Consider the following 13,580-nt stretch of genomic DNA (forward strand, 5'->3'; position numbering starts at 1 on the left):
TTAATTGATTCACTTATCACTTATTTTGGATTTTCTTCTGTTTTCAGCTGACCTCTACCTGTGGTGATCTATTTTTGTACTGTTTTTTACCTGCTGTTACAATCTTGTCAGTCCCTTGGAAATGGAAGTAATCTCAGGGGTAACCTATTAACATTCACATGTACTCTTATTTCTTGCTTTCTTTCTTCAGTGCAGTGAGGCTCACTGAAAGGTGTGGTTGATGGAGGAAGTGGCTGTGCTTATTTAACCTTGAATTCCTTTAGGGGTTTGACCTGGGCTTTGCTCTTAGATGTCTTTCATATTGTGGGTTTGTGGTGCTTTTGCAAAATACCTCAGACTTCAGCTCAAACCAAGCCATCCAGAATAGACTTGTTTGAAATGTACTATTGCTTTTTCTGTAACTAAATAGGTACACAGCATGACCTCCTACCATCCATTTCCTCAAGGCTGAGAAAAAACCACAATGCAAAACCACGTTGCAATATTTAGCCCAGGTTTTAGTCATTATTCTGAGATGTGTGTGGGAATGTGTATAATAAGTACAACATGTACCTGTCAGTTATGTTTAAAATACAAAGTTCTTAAAAATCACACACATGAAAAGGCACTTTGTAAAGAATGTTCACTTGATAATAGTTTAATAATAGGTTGACTTTAATTTTGTGTGAACATTATGTACTGCTGTAGTGAGTGTATTTCTGGTCTGTATCACTGCATCATCTCTAACACCACAGTCATAACGGTGTTGTTCGGGTTTCCTCAGGCTCTGGCCCAAAAGGCTCGAGATGGAAAACTGCTTCCAGAAGAATACCAGGGTGGATCATTCAGGTAAGCCTTCTGTTTGTTTCAGCAGATCCCCATGCATACCGGTATCAGAGTTGCATGTGACACAGTCTGTAACGGGGTCACGCAGAGGAGCAAAGTAAAAATTTTTATTATAAAGCACCTCTAATTTTGTTCTGTTCAGAATGAAAAGTATATTGTTGTGTTTGTATTAGGCCCACATCTGGGATTTAACGCCATAAAACATTCATCTTCACGGTTGCAGTCCCTGTACAGCACAGGGAGAAAAGTAACTTTCACTTTTCCCCAAACACACTCACCTGTCTTAGACATTGACCTTCCTGACGGGCTGTGAGCTCCACAGTGCCTTTCAGGGAAGTCATCCAGAAAAGCGCAGGAGTCCATTGGTCCACCCAGAGGGGCTCAGTTTCCCTGCAAGTGAAACACACATACAGTTAGCTGGTGGCATAAATCAGGCTCAGCCAACGACATCTGGGCCAAACACCTCAAGTCTCTTCACTGCAGGAGCAACGGAGGAGCCCCTAGACTTTCCTTTCTACTCTAACATGTAGTTGCTGTTACTGTTTTTATGATGAGCTCTCAATCCCAGTGTATGCGGAAGGGTGGTTGTAAATTATCAAGATGCTGTGTGCATTCAAGCCAAAATTGTACTCATTAAAATTAATGACCCAGAGGGACAGAACAAATTTATATTAAAAATTGTTTCCTTAAAGTAAGGCTTCTCTTTTTGTGTTTGACGTATCTATTACTGCTGAAAATACTGTGGTTGCTTCTTTATTGAAGCAACAATAGATTACACATGCTTATTATTCCTCACAGCAGCTGTGTTTGCCTCTTTAGCACAAAAGAGAATTGTCCTTCCATTGTACAGTAACCATGGTTGCTTCATTTCAGAATTGTTGAAAAAAACATACAAAATACAATTAGTGTTTTCGTCAGAAAAATATCACCCATTGTATAGGAGGGGCTTTTCAATCCTAAATTACAGTAAAATTCTGCAGTCTGCATTTTCATCTGTGTAAAAATGACAAAGGGAAGAAAAGTCATTTTTATCAATTCCATGTCATAATATGTTCAGGGACTCAGCAGGTGAACACACACAGTCCATACTGGAGCCTAGAGTCTCATGTCCAGAGCTATTTCCAGTTTCTGTGATGTGAAGTGGACCACAAGCACAAGACTCTCTTCTTTGACAAGATGCCAGTTCATTGTAGGGTACCCCTCTATACAGGTGGGACTGGAGAAATGGAGGCTATGATCTTGCCCAAGGGCAAGGACTATAACAAGGGCACAAATACATGACCTTTGACAGCATATACATTTCTTTTGCCATTGGTATCCTTCTTCCTGAAACATCTGGAGGTATTGAACATACTTTTTTATTTTAAAAGCCATTCTTCTATGTGATAGGAAAGGCTCAGATATGAAGAGTTACACATCAGTGTTCACTTTAGTCATTCTATTCTGTTGCTCAGGTGGTTTAATGCCCTAACCACACCAGTTATAATCTGCTTCACAGGTCCCACCCTAATGTAGCAGATAGCAGATGATGTTTTGTAGGTTAATTATTTCACTGAAGACTCTCATTTTCAATCATATGGAACAACTTGCTGTATTACGCCAGCATTCTCAGGTATGCAGGACTTTAGGAAACATGGAGTTGTTCAATGTCATCTGTATGCAATTTATTGTTGATTTTTTATGAAAGAATTGTTCAGCGAGTTTGGTGGCAACTTATTTGAGCTGTTGACACCAGCCCCTCGTTTGTGAAACATACAGCTAAAACAAGGCCCTGTGCACATCGACTGTGTGCAGCCACACGGAGGACTCCTGAAGAATTCCATGAGTAGTTTTCCATGTGACCCTCTCATTCTCTTTCCTGTTAGTTTCCAACATCACGTCAGCTAGCTAAACTCTTCTGATGAGTGCTGTGTTGTTGCTTGGTGTGTGGACTGGGTAGAGGGGGTTGAGAAGATTAAAGCCACCCATTCCAATCCACAGAAAATATCTCCATCAAAGGGATGCCTAAACCTTCTTTGTTAGTTGTTTACCCTTTAATGGAAGCGTTTAATGTAATCACAAAGGGAAACAAGGTGCCAGCCTTGCTATCCGACTAACAGCTGATACTCATATTTGCATATCTCATTCTGATCGGCATTGAAGGAAGTCCTGCAAGCAGCTACCTGTTCTGCTGGCGGAGGATGATTCCAGAGACTCACTGACTTCTTACTGCGAAAATCACAGGAACCTGGGCTTTGCTTATCTTCTCAGAGCAGGAAACCCAAATAGAGCACATCATGCCTTGCTATTAAAAAACACTATACAAAAATGTACGTGCTGATTACTAAACCTCAGGAAAATTTCTAAAATTTCTGGATCTATTTTGTTTAATTTTCTAATTCTTTATCTTGCAAATGTATGTCATTGGATTAGTGTCAATGGCATAAAGAGAATTTTGTAATCTTTGTCTTTTCCTTCAATCTCTTTTGCTATTCATGATGATTCTCTGCAACAAACTCTCCCAAATGTGGAGACACTGCTGTATTTATATACACTGTATTCCCTTGTGATTAAGACACACCATGACTTTAGAAGGAAATATTTAGAAAATACTTTTTTGGGTGACTATACAGTAATTTATGTAAAATCACTATCATTTCACTGCAAATGCATGTACACTATGTGATGCCTGGATTGCCAGGGTTGTGTCGGCCAGGTATCTGGGTGCTTATCTTGGCCTTCCTTGCAAGATCTGTGTTATTTGTGGTGTGGGGCTAAAAAGGAAAAACAAGCGAATGGCCTGATCATGCGTTACAGACAGCAAGTGAAGACCTCTCTTCCGATATGAAGATCTTAAATAATACGCTTTTAGTTTTACCTCAGGCGGTTTTTAAAGTAAAAAAAAAACGAATTTAATGGGTAAGTGCTGCAGTGCCAACGTGACTGAAGTCTTTGTTTTGCAGAAAATAGGCAGCTATTCTTTTGCAGTCTGCTCTTCAGCATTGCAGTGCTGCTCAGGGTGGTTGAAAGAGTGCAGCATTATAGAGGGGGGGTTTGCTGCTGCTTATGTAAATAGAAGATGTTCTCCTGAAATCTGAATCCTGCATAACTCCCACTTTCCCTAGGGATACTATACTGTCAAAAAGCCACAGTCCTTCTGTGTACACAGAATTAAATTGATTTTATTGAACAATAATGATGATTATTCTTACACAACATATTATATTTCTAGTTCTGAGTTATTTAAAACGCCTTTCCTATCATAATATGGAAGACTAATAAATATACTATAGCTTCTACTTCTCTTTTGTGTGGAATATATAGACGTTAATAGAAGCTGATAATAATAAAGGCAAAACATCAGAATTACAAATTGTGAGGGTCTGACCGCTTTTTACAGACCTTTGCAAAACTTCAGTCCAGCAACAAAAGCGGCTGTTATCACTATTGCTAGAATTTGAGATATAGTGCAATTTTTATCCATTGTGTAAACATCCATCTACCCATTTCTTACCAGACACTTGCTTATTCCTGGTAGCTCTGATCCTAATCCACAAGCACAGGGGTACTACAGTCTGGACAGGGCATCAGCCCTCCACAGGGCACACACACAGAAACACAAAGGGACAATTCAGACTAGGAGGAAACCAGAACACTCAGATTAAACTCTGGACTAGACATTTTTAAGAACAGTCATGTGACACTGATTTCCCAAACAATTCACACTTCAGCTTCCATCCTCACAGAAGATAGCAATGCTGAATGTAACTGGTTCTGATCCGTCCTGTCTGTGGACCCTCTAGGGCACTCATTTTAGATTTCAAACCAAAATTCTGCTTCTTGAAAGTACTTAATTGTGTTGTTCCGTGTGATTTTGTGGTGGTAGATTGCAACAAATGCTTATCTGGGAGACGGATACCACTGAAATTGTTCAGCTCCGGGAAGTCCATATTTTCCTCTTCCCATATCTGCCCTTCCCAGTGGCTCACACCCTCAATACACAGTACAAGGTTATGATCTGAACTGGATTTGCACTGTTTGAACTTTGCTGAAAAGAAGGAAGGAAACACAGCGTTTCGGCTGTGGAAACATTGTGTCTCTTTTCTTCTCTTTTTACCATGGAATAAATCTTTAACTTGTTCCTTTGCAGCTTATGCATGCTGATGCAGCTGCTTACTTGAACTGTTTGAACTTTTATTTATTGTAACCTGTCTGCTTCCTGCTTCCTTGTTTTCTCCATCATGTAGCATCTCCAACCTGGGTATGTTTGGCATCAGTGGCTTCAGCGCAGTGATTAATCCTCCTCAGGCCTGCATTCTGGCAGTGGGGCGCTCACAGGCCGAGCTCTTCCCCTGCCTGGATCCAGAGGGTGGGCCTACAGTCCAGCAGCGGCAGCTCTTGACCGTCACCCTGTCCAGTGACGGACGGCTCGTGGATGACCAGCTGGCCTCCCAGTTCCTGGACAAGTTCCGTGCCAACCTGGAGCGGCCGCAGCGCATGGCGCTGGTGTGAATTGGCACTCCGATGCCATGATGCGGGCAAGGGGCACTGACAGTCTTGCAAAACCCAGCACAACAGGGGTTTGATGGGCAGTTTTGTTGAGTTGGAGAAGTCAAATTTATTTTGTTTTTACCCCCTCAGTTTGTTTTATGCAGTTCACGATTCTCTGTTTGGATTCTACAGCAGTTCCATAGTAATATTCCCCTTGTGAGAGAGGAGTGACAGAGATAGAGGAGGAATTTACCATCTCTAAATCCTCTCCTAACACATTGAACTTTTATATCTAACCTGTATGGATCAAGAGTAGAGATCTCAGATCCTGGGGGTTTTACTCATTGGGGGGTGCTGTTATTAATTGAAATTAGGAAAGTCTTCCTTTTCCTTCCCTTAAAAAATAATAATTAAGCTCCAGTGAGCTTCCCAAAGGGGATGTTGGTCTTCAACCCAGGTTCCTGAGAACCTCGATACTTCTGGCTTTTATAGATGTTTGAGTCTTTAGCTAAAGATCATGTTCTCGACCTGAAGGCAATAATGGGTACAGTTAAGCAACTGGGACTTTAGTTGGAATACAGACCAGATCTGGAAGTCTTGTGTCTTTCCATTCTGGGAACAGACTTGGTTGGGCATCACACTATACAAAGCTTACAGTTTGTTCAGAAAAATAGCCTAATTTATTATCATATTTATTGATAACCGTGTCTGACTTATTACAGGTTTTCAGAAGCACCTTTCTTCACCAATGCATATCTTCACTGTAGCTTAGCAGCTGCGCACTTCAATGTAGAAGCATTTACATATTTATAAAGCCTTGAAAATTTCATTTTGCACTGGAATGCAGCATTTGGAAATTTTCATATGAGATATAAAAATAAACATGAAAACAAACATATACTGTATGTAGTTAATTTTAATTAATATAGTAAAATGAGCAGGTGCATACACATACACCTAAGATGACACTTTTGTTCCCCGGCAGAAGAATATTGTTTAAGCCCACTTTTTGTTCATAGTCCCTTAAATAATTTGCTGTAACTCTTTCTGACTGCGTTTTGTAATCCTGTTAGAGAGCCCTAAGGATGTTGCACGTCTGTGACCTCTTCCTGGGGATTCTGTCCATGAAAATCTCATGCGGACAAAATAAGGAACCGTTAGAACTTTCATAAATGCAAGATTCCTATCTGCACAGTGGTTTGTAATTTCTGTAATTTTAAATGAGTAAACTAATATCCATGACGTAACATGGCAAATATGTGTGTTTTTCCTTCTTTCCAGCTGCATTACATCACTTCAAAGATTGCTTTTGTTGTGCTAGTACCATGAAACCTTAAATTAATTGCACGAGGTGAAAATATGTATTTTTTCCAATATTATACCTGCCAGAAGTAAGAATCAAACATGATCATTTGCCTGCAGTCTTCAAAGAAGTGTTAAACCTTAACAATGGTCAAATGCTTTGTCCTAAATGCTGAAATGTGCTACTACTGGAATACTTTTGTATGTTACCTCAGGGACACTCAGAACATTTCGTGAGCTCAGTATAATTTCAGAGGTTTCTGTTGCACTTCCAAAAAGCACAATATTGTTGTATTGTTTTTGTTGGATTTTATTTAAAGAAATACTCAGAGACGTGAATAAATGTGGCCCTCTATTTTAATTCTGGAATTCAGTTAATTATTTATGGAGAATATGACTTTGCTCCGTACAATGTTATTATGATTACAATATAACATTTATAATTTTTTAAATTCAAAACACATTATCCAATCCATAAATCTTTCCAGTCTTTTTTGTCCTTTTTTCATGGCTAATATGAAAAAAACTGTAGGGTGCTTCAAATGTGTATGCAGATATTCATAGACTTTGGGTTCCTGAACAAAAGATATCATTAATACTCCAGACTTTAATAGGCTCAGCCTGTAGGCTCATCATCTTGTACCTTAATGAGAATCAGAAACCAAGAAATGCATGAAAATAATTGTTAAAATTCCAATTTGAAATCTTTCCACCTGCAAACACATTTATGCCTGCAGATAGACAGCTCTCCATGCAGGTGTAAAATCACAGAACAGCTGTCTGGTTGAGGCCCATCACAAAAAAGAAACTTGACTCAAAACTGAAATCCTCTCTTACTGAACAAGCAGTATGTGAGTGCCATGTGGCAGAAAACAGCACGTTCAGGTTTGCTCTTCTCATCCTCTGGTGTTCCCTTGGCCTGCTTGCGTTTTTCCTGCTGAGCTATTAACCTTATTCTTGGCTTTAATAAGGCTAAATGGCCCCTTTTAATTTACCTGCTACATTCTTTGTTTTATTTTTTAAAAATATAATTTGTCTTGTACTACATAATTGAAGTCATCCTTCAATTACTTCAATAAGAGCCCTAATTAAATCAAAACTGTGACTGTCAGCTGCTTGCAAACCTAGAACTTACCTGATGCCATTTGCTCCTGTGCAAAATTGCCAAACTTGTGCAAAGATGGGAATTGTGGCCAGCCACTGCGTGACTGCATCCATTCATTTCTGTCTACTGTATCCAATATAGGGCCGCAGGGGAGCCCGAGCCTCACCTGACAAGCAGCAGGTACAAGACAGGATACACTCTGGACAGGACAGTAGTCAATTGCAGGGCACCCACAGATATAAACACATACCAGGGCCAATTGTCCCAGACGCCAGTTAACATAACAGTATGTTTTTGGTCTGTGAGAGAAAACTGGAGCACCTGGAGAAAATCCATGTGAACACAGGGAGAACATAACAAATCCAAGCAATAGCACCCCAGCAATTGAACCCAGGGCCCCAGCTTTACAAGACAGCAATGTATTTATATGGGGCTTTATATGAAACTGAAGTGTATCACAGGAAATTTGGAATAGGTTTAACATGTACTGTAGACAAATAGGGTGGCATGTTGCATTTGCAGACACATTTGTGATGTGGTTCCTGACACTAATTACTGTATATGTTTATAGAATGTGTCTCCTTTTGATTTAAGTAGTATTAAACATGGTAATACCTTGCATTTATAGTGCGCTTTTCATCCCAAAGTATTCCTAACCACTTTACGTGTAGGAGGATGTGACGTGCGCACTACAAGTCAATGGTTTGGAACGAACCTGTGGTATGAAATGTTAGTTTAACAGAGTCCTTAGTGCTAAAGTCAAATAATGTGCTCTCTGCTTGACTCCTTCCAGAACAACCTGAAGCAGTGAACTGTTGAGGGGAACAATTTTAATACAAGGCACAGACATAAGGCAAATTGTAAGTATTTGTGAAACAATCCCGCTGCTCGGATTGGGAGTCAAAAGATGGACAAGAGTGAGAGGCTAATGTGCTGACAGAGGCCGCAGTGCGGTGCTGTGTACAGACAGGGGCGCAGAGCCGCAGATGGGATAGTGGTGTAGCAATGCAAAGGTGCAAAGCATAAATCACAGGCGAGCAGCTACGCAGCCAGGTAGCTGCACAGCAGTCGCAGAGCTGCAGGCATGCCAGTGAGGTGAAAACTAGTGAAATCACCGGGAAAAGGTCTGAAATGGTAAATCCAAAACAGGCGAGACGTTGTAGCGCTGCAGAACATTAGGCTAGGTCAGGTGATCTGGGCCATACACAGGAGTCGACACAAAGGGAACAAGCTTGCAACCAGGGAGCTTCAAAGTCCAAACTATATCATAGCTCTGAGGAGAGTCCGAGCAGCCTGCTCATGGGAGAGATGATAACTGCCTCCAGGTGATCCAGGTCTCCTGTCATTTGGTGTCCATGGCAACCAGCCCTGAGTGACAGGTGGGTATAACCGAGGCTGACAGTTTGGAGATATTTTCTCTTTGACCTGTCTGGCTAGATATGCTTTACATAGACCATTTCAGTTTTACATCTTTCGTATTCTTTTTATATGATTGTCTCTCTCTATTTGCTTTTCTAAAAGATTCTTCTATGAGCTTAACCAACCAGTTTAGACTTAATATTTGCATTAATTACAATGCAACTTCTATTACCCACTGCTAAGTCAATACGGTTGTGTGTAAATGATGGTAACATTAGCATTAATTTTCCTCTCCATGCACCTGATTTTTGTGAGCTAACTGTCCTCAAGTGTCTTACAATTACAAAGATTAAATATTTATTTATAATATTTATAGTAGCGTGATACAGTGAGTCACCAGGTAAAATGCTTCTATGTGATTTGGAAATGGTAAAATAAATTTGCAAATCACAGATATTTTTGTTACTACTATACTATACTATAAATGTCAAACAGAGTGGAATATCATGTAAAAATAAAACGTAAATAATATATTGTAAGTGCAGAAATACCACCAATAATCTCCACACTAGTCTACTGTAAGGGCATTCCTAGTGTAATTCTTCCACTGCTAACCCAGAAGTGCTTGTTCTGTGGAGTGATTGCAGTGCACAGAGAAACACTGTACGTCAAGAGACAAAACGAAATTCAGCTTTCGGTAGCTGGCCTTGCAGGTGACTCTGTACATCCTGCACCCAAGTAATTTTGCATTCAGCCTGTGCTAGCTGACGTACGAGTGCCATGCAAGCTCTCAGCAGAGTCTCCTGCATCTGTAACAGGAACACTGCGTACTTCCTTTCAGGTCGTTGTTTTGCTTCCAAAGAAAGGAAGTATATATTCGATGGTGGAGAGACAGCTTTTTGGCCACATGCAGCTGCGGCGACAGAGCTTCAGTGTTCTGTCCTCTGCTTCCACCAGCCAGCCTTCCGCCGTCGCCTAGTAACAGAAGGACTGGAAGGTGCTGTAAAAGAAAAATGAAATAATCATCCCTCAGTTACAAGGCACTGCCTTTGAACTTTGCAGTCATGGGGAATGTTTGCCTTTTAAGCGGTTTCTTTTTTTTTCTCTTAGCAAAATAAAACACATGAAAGGAATTTAGGGAGTTTGCGGGCTTAATGGGCTGATAGAACAGTCTCAGAGTTTAAGCACTACATATATGTAATTATCTCAGGTGGTCCACATTGTGATAGTCATTCCTGCTCCCTTTGAAAGAATATTATTGCACATACAGTATGAGAGACTGTATCCTTTCAGCACTAAATCTTATTTTTGTATAGAAAGGCAAGCAGATTATACACTCAGAGATATTAAAGGAGGAAACAATTGCTCTACCCAGATCAGTAACAAATGACACCTGTTTTCTGTAGTTTGATTTATTGTTAATATTTCATTTTCTAGATTTATAATTCTGTTTATCTGAATCGGTCAACAGGCTGTAGCTACAAGAAACAGTAGATAACTCCTCGGGCTAATATTCTCTTGAAAAGACTTAGTATTAATAACAAACGATGCTAAAGCGGATGAGCTGGATTTTTTAAAGGTTGCTTCTGATGGCTAGACATGTACCAGAAAGCAGAATATACTGTTCTGCTGATAATTAAATATCTTGGATCATCTGGAGAGTAGTAGGAACTTTGGCAAAGTCATTGGGAAATATCTACATTTATGCACAGTGAGGATATTATGGATGAAAGTGCGATAAAGATTGCAAGGAGGAATGTTACTCATTCTGAGATATGGTTCTTGGCATCAAAAACAATTACATATTTTCAATCGTGACATTGATGCTCTTCGTAGTGCATGAAAGAAGACTGATTCAAGTGAGCTCCTCGACTACAATCTGAGGAGGCATTCACCATGGGTTCTTATACACAAGTTTATTAGTGGGATACTTCATTTAGAGTGAAAGACTGGAATTTCAATGTGTTCTCTGATCCACTGAAATACAAGTTTCATGCACAACCTAGATGCCCTTCCAGCATCCAAAGGAATTGGATCACAAAGTTCCTAGAAAACTATAGTCTTGTGTGTGCCATAGAGCACATGACCATCATTATGAGCAAAAAAAAACAGCAATTACCATTTGCATAATTCTCTTTATTAATGATTCTAAGAAAAAAAATATTTTTTTGATGTAATTTGCTACAGATTAAATGCCTGTAACACAGTCTGCCTTTGAATAAATAACATGGCACAAAATCCTGTTAGTTTAAAAATTCAATCACAAGTTAAGTAGTATGCAACAAAGCAGAACTAATTTCATCATTCCATTCTGGCCCCTGGGCAGGCAACTGACATTTAGTTTTCGGGAACTGCAATACAGAAACGGTTTGCTAACTGAAAGCTGACAGAATTTTCCTAATGTAATTTTGAAAATTAACAATTTATACAATCTGAAAGAAGTATGAACGATTTTTTTTCCTGCATGGTCAGAACACTATCTGAATAATACAGTGTTATTGGAAAAATGTAGAAATTGAAAATGAAAGAAGACAGGATACAGTATGTAATCTTACAATCACAAATGTTTTTAATAAAGTCCTTTGCGTTTTAAGGGGCATCTATTGGTGTAGAAAAATAAGATTAATTTTAAAAATGTGAACATTTTAAAACAAGTCTGATTGATATACCTACAAATACCAGTACGATAAGAGTCTAGAGGATTTAAGAATAAACGTGGAAAGGTCAAGCTTTCACTATCCTTGGAAAGTGTTTAAGAGTAGCCTTGAATTGTCTGTAACAGTACACTAAGAGCTGAATGAAACAAAAGCAGAAGCTAGCGTCTTCTGGTAGCTTGGTGTTGTGTGCCATGCAGGGCCTGACATAGACACCCATGAATAATGCTGACGCTCATAACAATCTTTTAAGTGTTATGGTGCAAGCTTTTTGCTCATTTTGGTATTTTAATCTGCCTGGTGTCTGCATTACATTGTATTACATTGACTTTCCATCACCAAATTTTAACAAACATCCATCACTTAATTTCCATCACTTAATTTTTCAAACAAAACAAAAAAACATACATGCAAAAAAGTCAGAAACAGATCATCAGAACAGATCGTCATCAGATCAGCGATGAAAAGAGGGTTAATAAGTTATAATGTCATGAAAACACCTGTGATCGCGCTGTCGCAGTTTACACGACAAAATCGCATCCATAACAATATTTTCTGCAAATTAATGAAAGCAGGTGTGACTGGAAATGTATCTGAGTTCCTTCCTAACCTCAAGAATTATATTTTGCTCTGCAGTTAGACCTACAATAAAAGACTGGTCTGCTCTTATGTTTTTGCTTGCATTCATGTGCAAGTTTAGACTTCTAAAGGATGTCTAAGTGTTGCATTCCAAACTGCTTTCAAATCAGGACTAGAATCTGAAATTATCTAGTGCACCCTCCTATCTACCTTTAAAGAGATGTAAAACATATCAGTGATGGACAACCTGTTCTCTAAGATCTGAACTGAAAACATTAATAAACTGCTTCAAACATGAAACATATAGTGAGAGGGAAAAAAGATAGCTGTAAAATACAGTATATGGTTTCAGCCAGGCAGTCCTGCATCACCTGTGTAATAATGTATTGACGTAAAAACAGCAGTGTGAGAATAATAGTAAAGTGCAGTATTATAGCTCCCTCTCAGAAAAAAGCTCACATGCTTTCTCTGTTCTCTGAACCAGGTCATCTGCTTTGAAAATAAAACCACACACGTGCTGTAACATCAGGATTAGAGGTAATTCATGGTTTCTTTATGTGTAATTGGTGAGGTTAGATTTTGGGTTAAAGTTTAGAGTAGTTGTAGGTTTGCAGTTGGAATTCAGTTAGGTTTTAGGCTGAAGCTTAGAGTACTGTTTAGTCTCCATAAGTAGGGTTGTTACCCAAAGGTACTTGCATAAAGATTTTATTCTTACACTGTGTACCCCGTTCTATAGATTGGATGTCAAGTCTAAAGTCTTATCATAAGTTACCTTGAAGCATTAGTTGTCATGCATAGCTCAGTCTAGACTTTCTTAGTCTTTTTGGATAAAACAGGCATGCAATGACTATTCAATGTTATTAAAAGTGTGATCCTTTATTTATATTTAACTATGTACTTTCTGATAGTAATGGGTGAATGCAAAACAAGGAGAAATATGAGAATTTAACATCTGAACTATTTTTTGTCATACTACAGTTTCATGTGCAAGCTGCATGTTTCAAAGTGTTTCAAAACATTCATGCTGGGCTCCTGTTGAAAAGAAAAGAGAAACAAAGGTCAATACAGTGTCTTTTTCTAGAGGAGGTGCAGGAAGTAAAGAAGGGTGGGGAGGATCACATTTCCTTCATTTACTGTCATACAGTACTGTAGAAAATTATCCACACTGATTCAGCCTATATATTACCCAGAGGGCAATGTACAAAGTCCATTGTCAGAAAGAGGAACAGTATGGAGCTTCAGGTCCTGTTTCCTCTTTCCTTCTTTTGCGCACTTTGCAGACGAGA

General features: G+C 39.2%; 1 protein-coding gene across 1 annotated transcript in view; it reads left to right on the top strand.

Annotated features, from left to right (window-relative positions):
- The window catches only part of pdhx (pyruvate dehydrogenase complex component X), a 77,815-nt gene extending 71,264 nt beyond the window's left edge, over positions 1-6,551 (top strand). The window contains exons 10-11 of the mRNA XM_088934707.1: positions 764-828; positions 5,052-6,551. Of these exons, the coding sequence (XP_088790833.1) occupies positions 764-828; positions 5,052-5,316 (330 nt within the window). The 3' untranslated portion in view covers positions 5,317-6,551. The remainder of the gene's footprint in view (positions 1-763; positions 829-5,051) is intronic.
- The last annotated feature ends 7,029 nt before the right edge of the window (positions 6,552-13,580 follow it).

This window comes from Atractosteus spatula, chromosome 16, assembly GCF_055471065.1.
Source record: "Atractosteus spatula isolate fAtrSpa1 chromosome 16, fAtrSpa1.hap1, whole genome shotgun sequence".
Lineage (NCBI taxonomy): Eukaryota > Metazoa > Chordata > Actinopteri > Semionotiformes > Lepisosteidae > Atractosteus > Atractosteus spatula.